Source organism: Strigops habroptila, chromosome 6 (genome assembly GCF_004027225.2).
Source record: "Strigops habroptila isolate Jane chromosome 6, bStrHab1.2.pri, whole genome shotgun sequence".
NCBI lineage: Eukaryota > Metazoa > Chordata > Aves > Psittaciformes > Psittacidae > Strigops > Strigops habroptila.
In genome coordinates this window covers 61,775,568-61,798,724 of record NC_044282.2, presented here as the reverse complement: position 1 = coordinate 61,798,724, position 23,157 = coordinate 61,775,568, and the positions used below count along the sequence as shown (strand labels likewise).

The 23,157-nt window shown below is 53.5% G+C and overlaps 2 protein-coding genes across 6 annotated transcripts in view; both read left to right on the top strand.

Moving 5' to 3' along the window:
- Positions 1-2,784, top strand: part of LOC115610116 — a 10,274-nt gene extending 7,490 nt beyond the window's left edge. The window contains exon 6 of the mRNA XM_030491181.1: positions 1,909-2,784. Within this exon, the coding sequence (XP_030347041.1) occupies positions 1,909-2,384 (476 nt within the window). The 3' untranslated portion in view covers positions 2,385-2,784. The remainder of the gene's footprint in view (positions 1-1,908) is intronic.
- A 12,143-nt stretch (positions 2,785-14,927) lies between these two features.
- Positions 14,928-23,157, top strand: part of ZNF395 (zinc finger protein 395) — an 18,049-nt gene continuing 9,819 nt past the window's right edge. The window contains exons 1-3 of one of the 5 annotated variants that reach the window (XM_030491023.1): positions 14,928-14,946; positions 16,940-17,033; positions 22,029-22,287. In XM_030491023.1, the coding sequence (XP_030346883.1) occupies positions 22,039-22,287 (249 nt within the window). In that variant the 5' untranslated portion in view covers positions 14,928-14,946; positions 16,940-17,033; positions 22,029-22,038. Of the gene's footprint in view, positions 14,947-15,796; positions 16,223-16,939; positions 17,034-17,312; positions 17,419-17,627; positions 17,743-22,028; positions 22,288-23,157 lie in introns of those variants that run through there. The other 4 variants (XM_030491025.1, XM_030491021.1, XM_030491020.1 and 1 more) reach the window with 4 other exon arrangements.

The window sequence follows — 23,157 nt, the reverse complement described above, 5'->3', positions numbered from 1 at the left end:
AGTGAAGCTCGTTAGCAACAAGCAGCTAATTTCAGTTCCCTGACATGGAGATGGGGATGCCCCGTGGCCATGGTGAAGGGTCTTGCAGGAGGCTGCATGGTCCAAAAGAAGCTCCTAAAATTCCCAATAACAGCAAAGTATCCCAGTAAAACCTACTGCAAGTCCCAGTTCCTCTGGCAGGATCGTGTCAGCTATTTCAAAACACTCCCTTGGCCTCCTCTGTGGCCTCCTCTGTGCCGGCAGGAAGGGAATCGCCTGGGAAAAGCTTTAAAAAAGATGTTTTAATGCTCCAAACCTTCCCACTGGATTAAACATTCAGCCATTTGCTTTTCCATGGAGCTGGGATGAGTTTCTCTTCCCATTTACTCCAGGAACCGTTTAGTTAGCACGCTGGGTAACGAGGAGGATTACACCCCATGTACTAATTTCCCCTTTTTGCCACGCTGCAGCTGAGCTTTGGGATGCTCAAGCGAAACTCCTGCTCCTCCTTGCACTGTAGTGGGGGGCTCTGGAGTATTTCACAGGGTGGCCCCACCAGACCACCCCCAAACCCTGTTCCTGGGGCTCCCCTGGCAAGGCATCTCTAGCCCTCTCCTGCTTTTCTGCAGCAGGGCAGGGAAGAGACCCCTGACAGTGAAGCCTTGGCACCTTGGGGTGCACAGGCAGGGTGCTGGGGTGCACCACGGTGCTCCCGTAAAGGGGCTCACAGTGGGGGGCTCACAGTGGGGTGCCCATATTGGGATGCTCGCATTGGGATGCTCGCATCTGGGTGCTCACACCGGGTGCTTGTGTTGGGGTGCTCACACTGGGGTGGTCGGGTTGGGATGTTCGCTTTGGGATGGTCATGCGGGGGTGCTCATGTTGGAGTGCTCGTGTTGGAGCGCTCACAGGATGCAAGCAGTGCTCACACTGGGGTGCTCATACTGAGGTGCTCATGTTGGGGTGCTCACACTGGGGGGTGCTCACATTAGGGTGCTCATGCTGGGGTGCATGTGTTGGGGTGCTCATGCTGGGGGTGCTCACATTTGAATGCTTATGTTTGGGTGCTCACACTGGGGTGCTCATTCTGGGGTGCTCATGCTGGGGATGCTCACATTGGGGTGTTCATATTGGGGTCTCACGTTTGAATGCTCATGTTTGTGTGCTCACATGGGGGTGCTCATGCTGGAATGCTCATGCTGGAGCGCTCATGTTGGGGTGCTCAGGGGGCAGGTGCTGCTTACTGCCAGGACAGAGACGTTGGGTAGGGGAAACTGCACTGGCCCTGAGGGGCTCTGGCCCAGATCTGACCCAGCAGCCCATGCCCCCACCTCCATGCTGCACACACACACCCCAACCACAGCTGGGGCACCCCAAACCACATAGGACCACCATATCCCTGCGTATTTACTGCAGGAGGAGAACACCCAGGTTACACGGCTTTTCCAGTGTCTCCTTTGCCTTTGGAGTAAGCAAACCGGCTGAGCGTCCTGCCCCGCCAGCTCCCCGTGTTGACAGACCCTGCACAGGGCAGAACCTCCTTCTTAGATAAATATTTGACCGAAGGCATGAGCCACTGTGCAGGAAAGAGGGTGGCAGTTCCCAACGTCACACTGGCCCTGCAGCAGCGAGCATGGCCTCACCAGCAACCCGGGATGCTTGCTTTGGTTGTTCTATGCTTTTTATTATCTTGCTTGCTAAGAGTGGAGATGGAAGTGGGAGCGGGACCCATTTAATCCTCTTTACTGGGTGCTACTTTACCCTTGCCATCACCCATGGATGCTCCCCAGTGTGATGACTCTCCAGTCCAGTGGAAGGTGTCCCTGCTCATGGCAGGGGGTTAGAACTGGATGAGCTTTAAGTTCCCTTCCAACCCAAACCATTCTATGGTTCTATGATTCTATAACCCCCAATTTTCCTTCCCTGCAGGCACCCCCTCTCCTGGTGAGCTCCAGGATAACCCCACAGCAGGGGACCCCAGGCTGCACGTGCCAGGCTGCATACCCAATTCCCACACACCCTCCGAACCAGTCTTGAGGACTCCAGAGTTTCTGCGGCACCGGGAGTTGCCAGTTCTGCCCGGGGACACCAGCACATCTATGGTGGACCCTATGCCAGATCCCGATGGACGAATCTATGAAAGCATCCGGTACAAATCTGGGACGCAGAAAAAGCCTGGGGATGCTGGCAGCGTCCAGGGGGACTCCCCATCCCTGACCACTGGGGATGAGCTGAGCATCTCCGTGCAGGAGATCATCACCCAGGAGCAGCCGGGCAGTGAGGGGAGCCCCGTTCCTGTGTATGCCCAGGTGTGCAAACAGCGCCGGCAGCCTGCTGGGCCCCCTGAGCCCCAGGAAGAAGAAGAAGCTCCATCACTGCCAGAAAAGCGCTTTGATGTGGGATAGGATACCCCGGATATGGTTTGGAGCTGCCACAAGCCCAGCCTGTTCGTGCAAGCTTGATGGAGGGTTTTCCCGGCTGCAGACAGCAGCCATGGAGAGCTGCCTGCTCCCTCCCCAAATCTGACATTAAGCATAGGAGGCCCAGGTTATCCCCTGGCATCCAGCATGGGGGTCCCTGAGCATCCCTTCAGGACACCCCCATTGACAGTGGGCTCACGGGGAGTGGGTGGTGGGTGATCCCCACATGGGGTTGACTGAAGAAAAACCACAGAAGGAAAATATGTGATTATTTTTGGAGAAGGTCTGAAAAGAATCCAAAAATGACTACCATGTTTGGGGGTGTTGATCAAATCTGAGCCAGCAGCGTGCCCAGCAATGGCATCCTGGCTTGTGTCAGCAATAGTGTGGCCAATGTGACAAGGGCAGTGACTGTTCCCCTGTACTGGGCACTGGTGTGGCTGCACCTCAAATCTTATGTTCTCTTCTGGGCCCCTCACTACAAGAAAGACATTGAGGTGCTCGAATGGGTCCAGAGAAGGGCAATGAAGCTGGTGAAAGGTCTGGAGCACAAGTCTGATGAGGAACAGTTGAGGGAAATGGGGTTTTTTAGCCTGGAGAAGTGTAGGCTCAAGGGGGGACCTTATCACTGTCTACAGCTACCTGAAAGGAGGCTGTAGCAAGGTAGGGGTCAGTCTTTTCTCCTGAGTAACAAGCAATGGACAAGAGGAAACAGCCTTAAGTTGCACTAGGGGAGGGTTTACATTATATATATGAGGAAAAAGTTCTTCCCTTAAAGGCTTGTAAAGTGCTGAAAAAGGCTGCTCGGGGCTGTGGTGGAGTCACCATCCCTGGAGGGATTTAGAAGACATGTAGATGTGGTGCTCAGAGACACGGTTTAGCGGTGGCCTTGGCAGTGCTGGGTTAAAGGTTGGACTCGATGATCTTAAAGGTCTTTTCCAACCTGAATGATTCTGCGATTCTATCTAGTTCAGCCTCCCTGTGAAAAATCACCTGTAGCATGCTGTTGCTTACATGGATGGAGGGCTGTTTAAATAGTCCTTAATTGCTGTTTTAATCATTTTTAATGGGCATGCTGCACTCTGCTTAATCCCTGGGGCAGTTTGGATGGGTTCTGCTAGGGGGACAAGCACCCTGCCATGAGGGCTCGGGCAGGGGTGCGGACAGCAGCTGTGTTTTGCTGGATCCTAGGTGTGGGCTGGCCTGATAGAACGGTGGGACTTGGCTTATCTCCCCCCTCAAAAGGCTGGCAGAGCCCCAGGGAGGCCTGGAGGGCAGTGTACAATGGGAGCAGCGGTTACGTGGGGTGGCTGCGATAACATTGTTGTGCCTGCTCCCCTTCCCGGGATGTCCCTATACCTCCGCTACGGATGCAACCACCCACCAGCCCCAGGCAGGTTCATGGAGACCAGCATGGCCTCATCTCCCCCTCTTTCCCACTTCCCATCACCTCTCATTTGCCATTTGATGGCAGCCACCAGCAGATGCTCATCCCAAAGCGGGCAGACCTGAGGAGACCCGTCACCCATGTCCCACTGAGGCAGGAGAGACTGGCTGTTCCCATCTCCCAGCTCTCCATCCCAGCAGTTGCCCATCCTCTCCTCCCTCCTCTCATCATATAAACCTCCAAAGCACTGGGCTACAACTCCAAGCACTCCTCCTCATCCCCTTTTTGCTCCTGAGCTCTGCATCCTGGCAAAACACAAGCCATGTTCCACCAGGATGTGGCATCATCCTACCAGACTGTGCTTCTCCCCTCCTGCATCTGTCCCCACCAGCACTGACACTGGTGGCCGACGTGCCGCAGGCCACAGCGGAGAAGCTGGGAGGGGATTTTGCCACAGCGTGGTGGCTTTCCTGAGGCTGAGTCAGAGAGAATGGAAAAAAAAAAAAGAATTTCACTTTAAAGGGAAAAAAAAAACCCACACCACAAAAAAAAAAAAAAAACACCCAACCAAAAACTCACCCTGCAACGTTATTCCTGGCCCAGGAACTGGGGATGTTTCTATTTTCACTTGTTACTGGACGGCAGTGTGCTGCTGCAAGCAGTGGGGTGAGTCACCTCGGTACAGCCCTGGAACGCTGGGTCCAGCACGACTGTGCTGGCGCGACCACGTTGGGTGAGGCGAGGTTTGGGTGGCTCAGGGCCATGGACAGTTAGAGGTTTCTGCTCGCCTGGGTCTCACCCCTGCCCTACAGACCCACCGTCCCCCTATAGCACCAGCTGACACTGGTGGAGAGAGGGGCTGCCACTCAGGAGCTACAGGTAACTGACCCCCTGGCATGGTTAGGGATGCCGAGGTCTATATGCTCACCTACCTTCCTGCACACTCACCTGCCTTCCTATATGCTCATCTGTGTTCCTACATGGTCATATGCCTTCCTATACACTCACCTACCTCTCTATACACTCACACATCTTCCTACACACCCACCTGCCTTCCCATATGCTCAACTGACTTCCTATATGCTAATCTGTCTCCTATACACTCATCTGCCCTCCTATAAACTCACCTGCTTTCCTATACACTCATCCACCTTCCTACACACTCACCTGCCTTCCCATATGCTCATCTGTCTTCCTATATGCTCATGTGTCTTCCTGTATGCTCATCTGTCTCCTATACACTCACCTGCCTTCCTATACACTCACTTGTCTTCCTACACACTCATCCACCTTCCTATATGCTCATGTTCCTTCATATATGCTCACCTGCTTTCCTATATGCCCATCCACCTTTCTATATGCTCACCTGCCTTCCAGCACACTCATCTGCCTCCCTATATGCTCACCTGCCTTCCTGTACACTCATTCTCCTTCCTGCACACTCATCTGTCTTCCCGTACAGTCCTGTTGTCCTATCCACAGGGGCGGTTGGTAGTATCCCCTGAGCTGGAGCAGTGTCTCCACAGGCATGCAGCAGGGCAGCCATGTACCACTCCACACCACCTGCAACCCTACAGAGAAACATTAAAAACTGATATTAAAGGGAAAAATATTGTCTTCCCCAGCAGGTTTCCCTCCTCACAGCACCCGCCCTGCTCCTCCACACAGGGACAAAGGTTCCAAGCTCTATCCCAGCACTGCCAGGAAGGAGAAAGGTGACAGTTCATTGCCCTGTGAGGAGAGTGTGGGGGCTGGAATTGCTTGAAATGCCCCTAAAGGAGATGAGATCTGGTGCTGCTGGTGGAATTCTCTGGGAAACACCATTTTAATAAAGAGAAAATAAAACAACTGGGGCCAAGGGATGCATAAATGTCCCTGGCTGCTGCCCCAGTGTTGGGTCGGGTCTGACCAAACCCCTCACATCTGCGCTGCTGCAAGTAACTTTAGTGGCATAAGGGAAAACACTAGATTTTTAGGAGGGTGACGCATGAAGATTTGAAAAGACTGAAGATTTTCTTGTTTTGAGCCTAGTTTGCCCTGGTACCTCAGAAGGAGTGTGTTGGCATCTCCCTGTCCCTCAGTAAGTATTAACCCACTCGTTGATTTGCACTGAGATGGAGATTTAACACTAACAGCTTTATGAGTGTCGTAAAAATAAGGGAGTGGGGTTAGAGCATTTGCAAGCTCGTCCACCAATCAATCACAAGGGTAAACCTCTGTGAAGGAGTATTCCTTTCATCCAGTTCTTCCAGAATTATTTGGGTTTAGATTTAATGTACCTAAAAGACATGTCTCTGGGCATTGTTGGAGTTATCCTTGAAGCCCCAGAGAAGAGGGTGGTGATGTTCCTGGTCTGTAGTTGGATGGAAAATAACTCAAGAACTTTCTTTCTCCACTGGAAAAGGAGAAAGCCAACCTCCTTTCTCCAGCCAACCAAAGCATCTTTCATTAAGAAAGGGGTAATACATTAATTAAGTGAAAAACAACCAACTCCTACCTCCCTTCCTATCATAGAATCACAGAATAGTTTAGGTTGGAAGGGACCTTAAAGCTCATCTAGTTCCAAATCCCCTGCCATGGGCAGGGACACCTTCCACTAGAGCAGGTTGCTCCAAGCCCCGTTCAGCCTGACCTTGAACACTGCCAGGGATGGGGCAGCCACAGCTTCTCTGGGCACCCTGTGCCAGTGTCTTACCAGACTAGGGTAAAGTCGTCTCCCGTTTCACCTTCAATGACTGGAGTACGCTGACGTGTGCTTCAAGATGGATACAAGAAGATGGAGGTCAGAGAAGGTGGTGAGATGCTGCTGCAGGTTGGTGACCCACTGGTACACCTGGGCCCTTGCAGATAAAAAAGGTGAGCAGCTTCTGAAATATTCACAACATTTCACAGATATCATGGCCAAGAGATGCATTGCAGTAGGACAGGCTGGTTGCAAAGAGAGGTGGCTCTGGCTGGTGGAGGAAAGCCCTGAGGCGGTCAGGAGGCCACCCCAAAACACCAGCAGCAGGAGAGCAGCTCGCTGGAAAAACAAACAGACTCCAGGGCAACAGACAACCGGTACGGCGGGTGTTAGGGATTTTCTTTACGTGCCGCTCAAAGGACAGGCCAGTTAATTATTAATTTTCTATTTTAAATGAAGCAGAGTTAAATAAGGAGCGTTGGCTGCGTGAGAAGCCCAGGACTGCAGGGAGGTGGAGATCAACACAGGCAAGACCAAGAAGAAATAACTGTGATCCTAAAAGCCCACTCGGGGAGCGGCGCCAAGATAACATCTGCTGCCAGCAAGCCTCGGGAGAAGACAAATCCTGCCCGTGCCATGTGCATCCAGCCAGAGGCCTCCAACCCTTCTCCCCTAGCTCAGGTGGAAGATCTCTGCAGGGTGCTCCCAGTACTCCCAGCCCTGAGACCTTTGGGAAGGGAGATCCAGGATAGAACAAGCCTGACATCCCTGTGAAGGGTCTTGAAGCTTTCAGCAACCTGCAGGTCAGTAACTTCTTCAGTGACATCTTTGTATTTAAGAGCCTTTGGTGGACTCCCATCTGTATGTCACACAAGCTTCTGGAGCCATGCACACCTTTAGCACCCAGAGCATCCTGCGACAAGTAGCCTCACAGCTCCACAGGAGACTGAGATGGAAGGCTCCATGTGGTTTTGGACTTGTTGCAAACTGGTTTCACTCATTATCCCATCTAATAAAGGAAAATACACTGTCTCCAAGCCACTCTCCATCTTACAGACCTATGTCACACTCCTCCTTGGCCTCCTTCCTCCTCACCACAGACACAGTCCGCACAGACGACTATTTCCCCCTTATCTCAGAGCTGAAAGAGCTTTTCCTTGCAGAGCAGTTCCTCCAAACCTCTCAACATCTTCATCACATTCTTCTAACAAGACAATTTTCCCCCAAACTGCCACACTGCGCTGCCCACTGAGATGCAGTGGAGAAGCTCTGGCTTGTGCCCAGTGGTCTGACCCACGATGAAGAGCCAGGCTTCCTAGCGTGAGTGCCCTGGCTTTTTTTCCTAGGAGCTCCATATCTCACTGGCTTAGATCCACTCAGCTTCCAAAATAAACCAAGTTCAGATATAAGACACAGTCCGTGCCTGGTGCACTTGACCGAGTACTTTGTGTGGACCTGGAGATTCCTGAAACTGTGGGGACTGCAAGGCAAGAGCAGTGCTGGGAGTGAAAGCAAAGAGTTAAAAATGAGCAAGCCAAGGGAAAGGAGGGGAAAAAAAAAAAGGGGGGGGTGGGGGGAGAGAGAAAAGAAAGGGAAAAAAAGCAAAGAGGCCAGAGTTTATTAAAAAAAAAAAAAAAAAAAAAGTAGAAGGCAGCGAGGAACAGAAAAGGAAACCCATGAGTGTCCCTGCCCCTCTCGGCTTCTCCTCGCTCAGACCGCGAACAGGAGGGGAGGCTGGAGCCCACAGATGGTCTCATCTGCCAGAGAAGTCCCTACGACTCCAGCACAAAGCAAATCTCTTCCCGGACAGGAGCAGGAGAGGGACTGCGAGCTCCTCAATGTATCCCCGTGTTTCCTAAACCCCCTTAAGAAGCGTACGCACTGCAAAAAGCTGGTAATCGCTGGGTTTCGACATTTCCACAAAAGCCAGGAGCTGCAGTGGGCGGCTCAAAGCACCACTTCCTCCGGCGAAACACGCTGGGGTGCTTACACCGCCTGGCAGCCCGCGATTCGGAACTGCGGGGTTTGGGATGCTCCCTGCGGGTGTCCCAGCAGCCGCTGGAGCGGGAACCGGGAGCCGGGAGCCAGGAGCCAAGCGGCTTTGCTCCCTTCCCCCTTTCCGGCTCCATCAGCAGCTTGTTGAGACGAGCCGGCGCTGGCTGCTGCACGCTTGGCAGGGAGGGCGCGGGGAGCCGTGCCCGGGTTTGGCTGGGCGAGTTCCCTGGGTCGTGCACGGCAGATTTGGGATAAAATACGCTTGTAATTTGGGGAACAAGGAGGAACCGCAGCGATGCAGGCACGCTGTGTGTAGGCACAGCCAATATGCAGCACCTGGAAGATGAAGGATAACAAGGCACAGTCCTACTACCATATAAAAAAAAAATTACATGGTTACAGAAAACTGGAAAGAAAGAGAAGGGGAAGCCCAGGGGCCCCTGGATGATTTTAAGGTGATTGCTCCCCAAAGGAGCTTTTGCCAGTGGTGCTTCGTTGATGACCTGCAAGAGAAGAGCTCCCTTGCCAGAGCAGGTGCTGGCTTTGGGGGTTTTGCTTTGACGTGGCCCATCCAGTGCCCCTCAAACACTGTATTTTCAGACTATCAGGGAGCACTCACATCACATTTACAAACATTTTCCTATTTGCATTAGAAAAACAATTTTCTAACATGTGAGTGGGGTGTCTCATTGGGCCTTACACGGCGCCTGATAAATGCACCCTGATGTTGATTTTTCAGCTAATAGTGATGTATCATAAAAAAAAAAATCATTTCCCCCCTTTCTTCCCCCCTAAGAACTTGTTGCATCAAGTAGGGGCTGAGGGCCAACAGCTGGAAGCAAGAGAGGCAGCAGAGGCAATCGGGAGACTTGCAACCCAGCCAAGGGCTCTGCAACCTCCACCAGCACCCGCCTCTCCTCCTTCCATGGCCCACTCCAAAAAGCGTGGGGAGAGGAGGAGCAGGCTGGGGCACTGGCGGTGCCGCTTGCAGCCCACCACAAGCACGGGCTTCGTTACACGTTTGCATCGTTCTTTCCTGTTTCCTTTTTTGTATTACAGTTGGAAATCCCGAGTGCGTCCAGGCTGCTGCTGAGCGCTCCTTGCAGCCGTGCCACGAAGCATAAACAGCCAGGAGCCCTTTATTGTATTATATATGGACAGGGAGCCAAACTTCCTTCTTCATTTTGAAATTACACCCCCCCCAAAAAAAAAAAAGTGATTTCTTTTTAAAACGTGCTTACTCCTTGCATTTTGTTTCATCTGAGATTGCTCTGCTGAAAAGCATTCCCGACAAACAAAAAGCAGGAGCGCAGCACTAAGCGAGCGTCCAGGGCACCGGTTTCTGCCTTCTACATGAGACGTTGCAGGCTGTTTGGTTTATAACATGGAAAAGAGCCTGGAGGGCGTTTGGATGGAAGCAAAATTGCAATTGGCTGAATTGCATAACCAGGAATTACGGTGGCACATCACCATCCTCCTTGCAACTCAGAAACGACGCAGCAGCGGCTGAAGGCTGCAGGACGTGCGTGGGTCAAAGCTTCCTCTGTGGATGCTGACGTGATGAACCCCACCGCCTCCATGGAGCTTTCCTGGGTCCCCCCGCTCATGTGAGATGCTGCGGATAACTGTGTTGCAGAAAGCTTCCCCCAACATCACGTTTCCCTTTGCTGTACACGGCTTTGCGGATAATCTTTTCAAGCACCTCCCAATGTCCTGTTCAGCATCCCATACGCTTCCGCATGGGAGAGTTGGCAAAATTGCATTAAAAGGGCATTAGGATCAGAGCACCAGCTTTTGTGTCAGCGACTGGAACAGGCACGTTGCAATAACCAGCTCGGTGAAAATATAAAAGAAAATAAAATGGGGTCATTTCACTTAAAACCAATAAGCACGTCAATTATTCTTCGCGGATATCTACTTCCCCTCTCCCCAGACCAGCCTCTAACCACACAATGTTTACCACAGCGGCTCTGGATCTGGCGAGGGTTTGTAGCTGCTTGTAAATGTGGGAGGCTTTTCCCCCTCCACTTTGTTGAGAGCATCAGCACTGGGAAGGTCACACAACCTGCTCCCAACCAGAGGCTGCGCAGAGACACACACTCCAGCCCACCAACCGCCTGCTCACCACAGCGTGCAAGAACTACATCTCCTCCTAAGAGCCCAACTCCAGCTTTTCCTGTATGGTGGAAGAAATTACACTCTACAAAACAGAGATGAGCAAGACAGGTGCCCTGAATCCCAGCAATTGGCTTCTTGCAAGAGACGATGCTCGGCCAGGGCTTCCTCTCACAGTTCTCAGCTCACCAGAAGTAGCCGGGAGGAGATGAACCATTTTGCATGGTCTCTCCCACCTTGCAAGGCATGATTTTGCGAGCCTTGCTTTAAGAAGGTAATTAATTGCTTGCAGCGTATGAAGTAATCAAAGTCCTGTTGAGATGTGATTAACTTCAAATCAATGGAATCCCTCAAACTAACTGTGAGGGATTCCTCAGCATAACTTTGCCATGGGTCAACTTGCTTGCCTCCAAACAATTTCCAGGCATGGGTGAAGAGTTAGCATGGGCCAGGGATGATTTCTAGGAGGCAGCTGGGATAAAGTGACTCTTCTCCTGGGGCTAGGAGAGTTCAGTGGTGGGGATGTGGCCAGACTTCGTGAGTGTTCCTCAAGGCCTGTTGCTGAATTCAGCAGTATTGTTGTTGCCATTGAAGATGAAACTGGGGAAAAAAGACAAAAGAAACTCTCCCAAATCCAGCTGGCTTTTGGTAAGGGCAGGATTTTAGGCAAATATTCTCTGCGTGTGACAATACAGCAAGTGTTCAGGTGTTGCACAAGAATGAAGGGTTGAAGGCAATCATTTTAGATGATGTAGCCTCCATTTTAGGTGGATACCATGTCCCACAGAAGCGACTCCTCACTTCTGGTGGCCAACCTAACCATGCTGACAAGGGGAGAAGTCTGTTTTCCCAAACGGATGGCCCTGACGAGATGCAACTTCAGTGAGTGCCTGTGCCTTGAGTCTGGGAGGGCTTTTAGCTCTTCTGCTGGTCTCAGCAGTGGATGCTCAATTTGGGTTGAAAGAGGATGATGAGCAATGATGCACTGGTTGACTTGCATAAGTCAGCGCAACTGCAGCCATCAGGAAGATGAGCTTCTGTTCTCAGGAAACCGAAAAGACAGCATCCAAACTCATGGAGGATGCTTTTAAGGAAATTTTCATACTTCGACTTCACCATCTTTTTCTTCAAATTTACTTATTTTTCTCCTCCCCTCCCCACATTTCTTCCTCAAATGTCTTGATCCCATGAGATGAAGATTTTAACAGCATCACGTTCCAAAGACTGCAAGAATTAGCAACTTTTAAGACTGAGACCCAGATTTTCCCAGCCTGCAGTTGCCCAGATCACAGTATGTGTCGGTCCTCTGTAACAGCCTCAGCATGCAGGAAAATATAGTAAAACCCCTCCAGTTTATTTGGTTAATTTGGTATCAGTGGCTTGGCTCTGATTCACCTCCTATCAAAACAAAATTAATGATATTAATAGATTCAAAATGTCAGTTAAGCAGTTTACCCTGAGCTCGTGTATTCAGAAAGTCATAATCTCTTGAGGTCGAGGGACAGAGGCCAAAGTAAAATGCCAGGCGCAGCAATGGGTGGGTAGAACCAAGCCAAACCTCAACTGCTCAGCATTGTGGGACTCAAACTAACATTTAATATTACTTGAAATTAAAACTGTAGTAGTCATCCTGTGGACATGGTTCTTTTACGTATGGCATTTTTTTCCATTGTGTTTCCTCCCCACCTTCTGTTTTAAAATGTTGCACAATTAATTAACAAATCGGATGTGTTGCTCACATAGCATACATAGCAATATTGGGAACACTACTATATAAAAAAAGAGTAAAAAGGAAAAAAAAACACCAGAAGTAAGCATATCTTAGTTTTACTTACATAAAACAGGCTAACCCATCACTAAATATTAATTGGGATTTTTCCCTTATGAGTTCATGGGGATTCACCGAGATTCCCTATCAAATTCTGAGTGACCATGGTTTCATGGGATAGGAAAGCAAACCTCTGCTGTAGATAACTGGCTTAAACATTTTGAGAAACCAAGGGTAGGAATAAACAGTTTCATGTCCATTCCCCAAGGCAAGAGGATAACAGATGGAATCCCTCATGGATCTGGGCCAGGTGATCTGTTGTTCAACACATCATTACAAAATCTAACCAGGGAGTGAGTAGTGAGGTGACAATGTTTACAGGCAAAATTATCCCAAACGGCCATGCCTGAAACCAGGGAAAGATCTCACAGCACGGTGTGATGAGATACAATGGGAGATGTGATTTAGTGTCAGTAAGAAACACATCTTGGAAAAATGATGCTAACTGTACGTATACAGCCATGAGCTCTAAATCAGCTATTACCGCTCACAAATAAAGACATTTGGGGGTCATTGTTGGTAGTTGTCTGAGAAGATCAGCTCAGCAGGAGTCAAGTCAAACATTGGCAGCTGTTAGAAAAGTAATATAAACCAAAATAGAAAACATCATTATGCTGGGGGTTAAAATACCACATTTTGATGAGTGATGCTGATCCATCCACCCCATCTCTGAAAGTACATGGTAAGACTGCTAAAGTTACAGAGAAGGGCTATAGTGGTTAATCAGAGGAAGAAATGACCTTCTGCGTAAGGGAAGAGCAAAAAAGTCTGCGAAGGACGTGACTGGTGGGGCTGGGAGGGAGAAGGTGATAGGGCTCCTGAGTCACAAATACTGCAGGGATGATGAAGGACTAATTAGGCAGTAAACACCCAAGACAAAAGCTTGAGACACTGAAGAAAGTCCTAGGCAAAGAAAAGGAAGTTTTTCACGTAACACATCGGCCCCTGGTGAAGCTGCAGGGGCAGGATGTGGAGGAGATTGGGCGAATTAAAAGGGTTCAAAAAGGGACTAAAGAAATTAATGGATTAGAGGGTCATTAGTGCTATTAAACACGATAGGCGGATGCTCTCCAGATTAAAAGTGGACTATTAACCACAGAAAAGCCTTCTACCCTACACAAAACGATCTCCATGCGAGATTTCAAAGGCTGTTCCTGTGCTCATCACCAGTGCTGCCACGCTGGCTCACAACCCGGGCAGAGATGCCACACACAGGACATCAGCTCCAAATCCAGCCACAGACCTGCTTGTCTGGGGGTCAGGTTCACCCACATGTCAATGTGCTTTACTCACTAGTATCGATCATGGTGAGTTTTATTGGTATACAAAGGAATAAGCTGCCCAGGAAGTACCTGGGATATTTAAGCAGTGGATCATGCACACACTGTTTTAACTATATTGTTAAACACTCCATGTAATACTACACCTGTACTTAGTCTCTAAATCTGGACTATATACAGGCACCATTAGTACTTATTCTCCTTGCATTTAACGTTTAGTTTACTTTCAGCTAAACTGTAATCTGACATCAACCCCAAACTCTAGACAATATATTAGTGTAATGAGAAACAATAAAAAGATGGGGAGGAACTAATCAAATAAATGTCCTAAGGTGAGAGTCTTGGTGAATTTTGCAGTATTTAGGGCAGTTGATCTTTGCAATTATTTAATCACCCCTACTAATTTATGGAGGTTTTAGTGGGCTTTAAAGGATTTTTCTAAAGCACAGGGGTGAAGAAATGCCTTTGGAAGTGTCTGTCCATGCTGCTGTGGCCATACCGTGCGCCTGGGCAGAGTATTCAGCCCAGACATGGCAAGGCTCACTTACAGTGCTGCTGCTCACTAACTCCTTGCTTCTTGCACTGAGAACACCACAATGAAAACACAGGATCACTTTCCCTAAACTTTAACCGAACTTTCTCCTCTGTTCATGAAATAAAACGAGCTGTGGCTCCCACACGCCAACTCGAAGCTGAGCCACCACGTTTATTCCCTCCCTCTTTATTCCCCGGTTCGCCGGGCTGCACCGCTCTGAAGAGCGCCCACACCTCGCCTGTGCTGCGGCCGCGCCGGGCTGAAGGCAGCGCTCCGCCATCCCTCTGAGGGAGTGCACACCCCTCCAACGCGGCGAACGCGGCCCAGGGCCGCGCCGGGCCCTCACGGACGCCGGCCGGAGCGCGCCGCCCGAGGGGCCCCCCATGGCCGACACTCCCCGGCTCGGAGGCTCGCCCAGGCCCAAGCGGTGCCTCCGCCACGCCCCCCGCCCCAGCTCAGGCGCTGGCCTGGGCGACCGGCGGAGGGAAGAAGGGAGGGCCACCGGCACCGAGCCACAGCCCCGCCGGCTGCCGGGAAGAAGGCCAGCTCCGGGCACCACCCCGCGGGCCGGGGAAGGCGAGCGGCGCTGCCCGCACCGCCACAACGGCCCTGAGCTGGCGCCGCGCTCCGCCGCAGCGCCGCTGAGGGGTGCCGGGGAGGGGCGGGGTCTCTCCCCACAACCCATCGCGTATTGGCCTCCGAGCGGCGCCGCCTCCTCTCATTGGTTCGTTCCGGCTCGCCTGCCGCTCGCCGATTGGCTCCACAACCCCCCTCCGCGAACGGGGGCGCGAACGTGCCGGGCGGGCTGTTCCCTGGCCGGGGGGCGCGCGCGGCCGTCTCGTGGGGAACTGCACGTAGTCAGCGCGGGCGGGGGGGGGGGCCGGGCAGGGCACGCGCCGTTCCCGCCAGCGCCGGGGGCGCGTCAGGGACGTCAGTCGGCGGGAGGGGGAGCGGGGAGGGGGGGGGCGGCCATGAGGGGTGAGGGGCAGTCGTGAGGGGAGAGGAGGGGCGGCCATGGGGTGTGAGGGGAGAGGAGGGGCGGCCATGAGTGGTAAGGGGTAGCCGTAAGGGGAGGGGCAGCCATGAGGTGTGAGGGGCAGCTGTAGGGCATGAGGGGTGGCTATGAGGGGAGATCTTGAGGAGAGATGAGAGGTGGCCATAAGGGGACACCGTAAGGGGAGGTGAGGGGTAGGGGCAGTCGTGAGATTGTGAGGGGAGATAAGGTGTAGTCGTGAGGGGTAGAGGTGGCAGCTATACAGTGTGGGCTGCTATGGGGGGAAGAAGAGGGGTGGCGGTGAGTATAGATCATGAGGGGCAGCCATGACAGGAGATCTTGAGGGGAGATCAGTTTGCCGCTAGTGACATGGTTTACTGGTGGACTTGGCAGTCCTGGGGTAATGGTTGGACTTGATGATCTTAAAGGTCTTTACCAACCTGCATTGATTCTATGAGATGGGGATGGCTGTGAGTGGAGATCATGAGGGGTGGCATGACAGTTGAGGGGTGGTGGCCATGACAGGAGATGAAGGGTAGGGGTGAGACATAATGGCCACAGGGCGTTAGGGGGCCACCATGGCAGGAGATGAGGGGTGTCGATGTAGTGTGAGACCACTCGGGGGGGAGAGGGTGGCCATGGAGATGAGGGGCAGCCGTGGCTGCTTGTGAGGCCAGCAGAAAATGACTGATACCACCTCCCTCTGAGGAACAGGGCCCAGGCACCCCACCACCACCCACCAGCTCCTTTCCCCAGGGCAGCCAGTGCCCACTGGCCACGGGGGTGCTGCCCATGGCCAGCCCTGCTCCTGTCCTCCCGCTGCACCTCCTGGCCTCTGCTGTGGCTGGTGGGGTGTGCAGTGCCCTCCTGGCCCCCAGTCCCGGCTGCTTTGAAACGCCTCGACTCGTGTGTTGTAGCAGCACGTCTCTGTGGAGCAAGCTGCCTCCTAACGTGCGTGAGACTGCCGGGCAAGGGATTTCGTAGGCACCTGCCCTCATCTGCATATGTAATAACTCACTTTTCATTTTAACAGGTATCGAGGTGGCTTAGAAATCCAAGTCTGAGGAGCTTGGGAGGAAATTTATAGGAGCATTGCTGGACACAGATGATTTTGGCTCCTGTTTGGGTGCTTTGGAGAAGGCACCTTATTTATACTGGACAAAAAAATACTAGGAATACTAGAGACCTTATACAGACAAGACAGGTTTCAGTTTTTAAACAACGAGTAGATGATAACCCCATCCTGTCCCAACAATTTACCTTGGACAACCGTAGTAAAAACGCAGCTGCGTTCTGAATATTAGTTGGTGGTAAAAATACACTTCTTTTTTAAGCTGGCAATAGGCCCAGCATTTGTCTCTGCTGGCTGACACACACTAAAACAAATCGCCTTGGCTGTACCGAGGTTTTAAAGGTGAACAGGCTGGTTGTGAGCAGCCCTTCAACAGGGGGAAGTGCTTTTTATCCCAGGAGGTATGAATCGGTATTTGGCCGCGGGGGTCCCAAGTAAAGCCCAAAAGTGTGTTGGCCGCTGTGTTTGTCCATTAATTTTATAATTAGCTGTAAATGAACAAGCAGCAAAAGTGGGAATTTTTGTCATGGGGAACCCAGAAGTCGAGGCTTTCAGGGGTGGGGGGGGTGGAAGAGGGAAATTCAGCACCCGAAACAAACCCCAGAAGGAGCACCACCGGTATTAATTTAATTCTCCCTTATTACTAAACAGACCCGGTGAGATCGGTGAAGCTGCTCCGGTGGAACAGAAACCGTCGAGGTTTGTCTGCGGTCACGCAGTGGCGGGGACTGGAGCCGGGATCATGGTAACGTCCCCTCCTAATGAGGAGAAATTAGCTGTAGGGCCCGTTAAATGTAAACCGCGAGGCCCCGGCCGCAGACCTGCGGTAAACGGCGGAGCCCCAGGGAGCAGCGGCGCCTCCCCCTACCCGCCGGGAGCCGGCCCGGCTCGAAGGGAAGCCGGGAGGGGATGCGCCCACCCTCGCCCGCCTTTCCCCTGCAGCGCACGGGCAGCGCCGGCATCCCCCGGGCCGGGCTGGGGCTGGGCGGCGGGGGCGTGCATTTAAAGGGAGCCGCGGAGCCAATGCGCAGGAAGGGGCCGAGCATGTGGGGAGGTTGTTTACACCAGCCCGGCCCCGGGAGCTTTAACCCGGCCGGCGGCGAGGCACGGAGCGGGGCTCCCCGGACGCTGTGAGTAGCGGGGTGGCGGCACCGGGCATCCCCTGCACGGCCGGACCCCCCTCCCTTCTTCCCTCTCCCTGCACCCCGCCCGGTATTACCGGGGGGAAAAAAAGGGAAAAAAGGCCAAATAATAATAATAATAAAAAACCCGCGCGCGGGAGCTGCGGTTCCCGCCCGGCCGGGCCCGGCCGCGCCTCCCCCGGCCCCGGCTCCTCCCCGCCCCGCCCGGCGGGGCTCCAGCCTGGGGCCGCCGCGTACGTGAGCCGGCTGCGGCGGGGACACGGATTTCAAAACAAGCTGCGGCGGGGGAGGAGGGCGGGAGCCGCGACGGAGGTAAGCGCTGAGCCGCGCCGCGCCCGCTCCCCCCTCCGGGAGGCAGCCGGCTCTGCCACCCTCTCTCCGCGCCGCGTCTCTGCCGTCCGCCGGTGCGAGCACCCCGCCGAGCCCTGCTTGGTGCGTGCCTGCCCCCCCTCCCCGAGCCGGCACGGTGCATGCACACCCTCCCCGGTGTCTGTACCCCCCCCGGCCCGGTGCATGCCCCGCCCCCCGGCCTGCCCGGTGTGCACCCCCTCGCCTCTCCCCGTGCGTGCCCGCCGCAGCCCGCCCCGCGCACACGTGCCCTGCCCGGTGCCGCCCTCCGCGGCAGGCCCGGGCACACCCCTCCTCCTCCCCTGCCTCTGGCCCTGCCATCTTCCCCACGTGCCCTGCCAGCCCGCACGGCCGCGGGCCCTGCACACGCATGCACGCACACATGCCGTGCATGCCCTGTCTCCTCCTGCGCGCTCGTCCCGGTCCCCGTGCGATGGCTTCAAGTCACACTCCGCCGGCACCGCTCCCAGAAAGCTGCAAACTCCCGCCCTTTCCTTCCTGGCTGCCCTCGCTGCCGGCACACACCGTCCCGCCAGTGCCTGGGGAAGTCGCTTTGCCTGCACCGGCATTCCTGCCTGCACCAGAAAAAAACATTTTTAGGCAGGAGGGCGTTCTCCGAAAGCGTTTTCCTCCTGAATCCCCCGGCATGGGTGAGGGTCGGGGAGCCCGTCCTGGTGCTGCCGACGGGGATACGGTGCAGCCCGGGGTGACACGTCCGCGGGCGTAACCCAAGCTGTGATGAGCACTGAGGCGGGATTAGGAGGAAACTCTCTGGGAAAGCGCCTGTTTTGTATTACCGTCTGTGAGGGTTAGGTCGCGGGTGGGTTTGGCTCTGTCTCGGGGTCAGTAGATCCTGTTACTTATTATTTTTAATAAAGGCCCAAACTTTACAAACCACTCCGTGCAGATATCTTGTCACAAGTGCCAACAGGCGTGGGGCCGGAGTGCGGTTTGTAAAGGGCTTTGGGACATTTTGGAGTGAGAAGTGGCTTTTTGGAAACCATGGGCTGCAAGAGAGGATGAAAACCTGAGGTTTATTATTGGTTATTGCAGCGTTTGCGGTCTCTTCCAGGGTGGACTTTGTGGTCCAGGTTGCTGATCTGTGGCAGAAGTTAGGCCGGATTTGAGGGAACCTACTAGCATTTATCCCTAAAAAAAAATGGGGTGTGCTGTAACTGCACATTCTTTGGAGAGGGGATTTGTGCTGGTGGTCCTGATTTGTGCAGCACCATGGGTGCAGGAGTTGTGTTTCTCTCAGCAAACCCTGGACAAACAGCAACCAGGGTGAGCGCCGGGGCACCCTCCCCGCTTTGTCACGGCCCCCTGACCTTCCTGCTTGCTAAGCGGAGCATTCCTCATTTGCCAAACGGGACACCCGCTTTCCCAAAACCTCCACCCAGGCTTTGCTCTGCTAGCGGCAGCAACACCGGTAGGAACAGGGGCTGACGTTTTCCCCCGGCAAGAGCTGGAAAAACGCCGTCCAAAATACACGCCCGGCATTGAAGCAAGAAATAATTTGGGATCTGTGCCGGCTCTGACCCCTGCGGCGCGTGATTGCTAACAGCTGGGAGGGCTTGCGGCGGCGGCAGCAGCGTGGCCTCCTGGCTCCGCCTGCGCCGCTGATCCCCTCCCCACTCTTGCTCCTCTTGCTTTGTGTTTTGGGGCATGGGTAGGGAGGGAGAAGGATTTTTTGGCATTGGTATTGTCACCCTCGGCTATGGGCTGAGTGTCAAAATGGGTCTGGCATTCAAAGGTCTGCTGGAAGCAGATGTGACTGTTGAGCGGCTTTTGGGAAGGTTTTCTTCCCCCCTGGCTGCAAGCGCGCCTCTTTCCTCCTTTCCACTCCCCCCCCCGTGGACTGGGGGAGGAAGGAAAGGGAAGGCGATATGAAACCACGAAGGAAATGAGAAGCAGCTTCCCACCTTTGGTGTTGCCCTCCCCACATCTGGCCACTGGCCAAGTGCTGCCTTCAAACCGGTGTGCGCTGACCATCGGGGAGGCGGTGGAGGTTCGGCGCTGTTTTTCATGTAGTGGTGGCACCGACGTTGCCGTGTTGACTCCCTGAGCCCTTGGAGGGGCAGTTCCCAGTGCCTAGGGTATCTGAGAGCGAGGGTTTAAGGTGATGTGGGAGGAAATGTGGTCTGGTGGTTAATGCCCATGGAGGGGCTTTGCTGCAGCTTCACTCTGGGATTTGAGACAAACTGTTGTGTCCGCCTGTCAGCCCTTTTGGTCTCCTTTTGGATTGGAAAGTCCAAATTGGGCGTGTAGATCTGGGAGCAGAGCTGCTTGGCCAGGTCACCCATGTTCATCACAACACATGTACCGTGGAAAAAAAAAAAGACCTTATCAGACAGAGTGGTCCCAGGAGCATCCTCCAGTGATGCCTGTGTGCTGCAAAATCTGGCATGTTCCTCAGACAGGGTGAGATGAGAGGGAAGCCCAGGGAGTGGCTCTGCTTGGCCGGCTGCCGCGGCCTCCTGTCCTGTTCCGGTGGGAATATGGCAGTGGTGAAGTCCCTGTGCACTGTGGGCTGGGCAGCCCTGGCATGAGGTGCTCTCCCCAACAAACCTCCATCCGTTTCACACCCTCTCCCTCTCTCCCTGCTCTATTCTTTTGGCTCCTAAATAGCTGTTAATTTTCTACTTGGGGACAGTGGGATTTTGGGGGAGGACAAAGCGAGCTGAGCTGAATAACATACGGTCATTCATACCACTGCTTGTAAATCTTGGGTGTCCTTTGAAGTGGGACATGGCTTGGAGTAAGTAACCCTTCCTGGGATGGCTGGAGATCAAGAGGAGCAACAAGCTCCCCTTCCCTTGTCAGGAAACTTTTCTCATCCAAGATAGCGTGCAAGAGAGTGCTGCGTAAACCAAAAAACCTCACTGAGTAAACACAAAATAATGTGGCATTTGCTATTAAAACACTGTCGCTTCGTGACAGTGATCCTGTTCAAGGAGGAGAGGGCCTGGGTACAAGGGCCTGGCAGCTCAGGGTCGATCCTCCCTCTTGCACAAGCAGCAGCTCCTCAGACTTGGATTCCCGGTATCCCAGGTTACTCTCCAACCAGACACCCGCGGTCCCTGGCTGGTTGGGTGGCACTCGCTCACAAGCCCAGGCAGGGTGACAAAGGTGGTGGGTTTGTTGTGGTACAAAAGCGTGTGGCTTTTACGGTTCACCCTAAGACACAGGGCTGCACCAAGCCTCTTGCCTCCTCTCCCTCTTCACCCTCCTCCCAATCCCCAGGCACCATCCTCTTTGGCCTCGCTGCAGTGTGGATCCTCACTTCCTGTGCTCCTTGGTATTGCAGTGGAGGAGACACTGGGAGGAGGATGGGACAGAGCAGGACAGTGTGTGCTGCTAGGGCCATTGGATTTATCAGGGCGGGATGAAACATCTCTCCCCAGGCCTGGATGTCCCTTGCTTTTAGGGAAACTTGTAAACACTTGTTTTTTCTAAAACAATAGTAAAATCTCCTGACCCAAAGAAATGAGCCAGGCTCTGGATAGGCTTGCTTGCAGAGCTGCACTAACAGGAGGAAAATCTATGTCAGGGGGAAAGGGGGGGAAAAATAGTTTACAGAGTTACAGAGGGACAGTTTAGGATAAAAATGCTCCAAATAGTTCCTTTTCTAATAAAGCAAGGCAGGAGGATGCTCCTGTTTTGTCGCCAGACAAACCCTGGCTGGGCATGAGCTGCAAGCGTGGAGAAACCTTTCCCAAAAGTACGAGAGCTCCAGAAAAGGGGGCCATGGGAATACCAGCTGAGAAAGGGCACTGCCTTTTGCTGCTGGAGGGCTTTTGTCCCCTGCCGGGGCGCAGGCAGGGGAGTTGCAGCACTGCGCTGGGCACAGGCCCAAGTCTAGAGGTCAAGGTTGAAGAGCACCAACGGCCGGTTTTAGCGTGGTGGAAGGGTATAGCTGCGATGGCCTCCGGAGTGTGTGCCAGTGTTGGCTCAAGGGGCTGTCCTGACTATGTCCGTGGGGTTTCCTTGGAGCTGGTTCGTCCTTTTTTTTTTTTCTCCAGAGGAGTTTAGAAATGACTGTAAAGACAAGAGTTGAGGGTGTGGGGTGAGGTGTTCAGGCATGCTGCTGTCCCTGTGTCCCCAAGGGGTCTCGGCACATGGGAATGCTGGAGCAGCAGAGAGCTGCTTTCTCGGCTCCTGGGGTGGTGGTGGTGGGAAGACACTGGTTGAGCTTCATGGTCGTACACCAGGTCGTACACCTAACATCCCTATGCCTTTCTCTTCCACAGGGTGTCCGAGATGGCGAGCGTGCTGTCCAGGCGTCTGGGGAAGCGCTCCCTGCTAGGCACCCGCGTCTCCACCCCTGGTGCCTTGGCCGATGGGGTGCTGGTGGCCACCCAGATCCCTGGCTTGCAGACCGACCTTGGCCGGGTGTCCGCCTGTGCGGCACCTCAAGAGGATGGATCCTGTGCACTGTTGGCGGAGGATTGCAGCCAGACACCCAGGCTCCCCAGCCCCAGCTGCCAGCAGCTCTGCGCTGGGCAGCAAGTACGTAAGGAGGCTCTCGGTGTCCTTGGCTGGTGGGATGTGCTCTGGTGGGGGAGAGAATTCTTGGGGCTCTCCAGATGCACAGTGCAGTGGGGATCTGCCGTTACTGAGAGTCATTAATGGATGTTGGCGTTAGTGCTCGTGTCCCTAGCCACACCTGGTGGATCTCTGGTTGAGCTGGTATGGTCCAAACCCACCTCCTCCCGGAGATGTCTCCAATCCTAGGCAAAAGTGGGTCTCCAGAGAAGAAGGTGATAAGACCTCATGCTTCCCTCAGCATTTTCCAAATGTCTGAGGCAAAGAGAGATGGTTTCTATATGTTTAGTGACTCCGAGGGGATTTCTCTTTTGTGAATGTGTTCTATCTCCCCATAACCCATGTTTACATCTGAAGTGAAGCGGCAAGGAGCCCCCCCTTTTGCTGCAGGGTTGAGGGTTGATGGTGTGGGATGTCTGTGGTGAAGAAGCTTAGGTAAGACTGAGGTGCGATGGCTCATCCAGAAAGAACATGTAGTCCTGCTGGATCTCAACACTGCTTGTGCCCTGGGCTCTTGAGGGCCGTGCCTTGGCCAGGGTGCTGCCTGGGACAGGAAGCAGCACTCATTCTTGATCCCACCAGAACAGTTCCTGCTAATCCCTGGCCAAGCAGCAGTTTTTGAGGAGAGCCATGAGCTGCTGACATAGAGCCTGTTTCTTGGCTGCTACCTGCAGAACTGTAAAACCTTTTCTGGGCAGAGCTCATGAAATGGATTGTAAATAAAGGTCCCTGTTTGGTTTTCTGGCTCCTCATGCCCCGTGTTCATTAACCACAGGACAGTGAGAGCTGTTCTCTCCTACGTGCTCTGCTGTGAGGATTTTGTTTGCTTGCTTT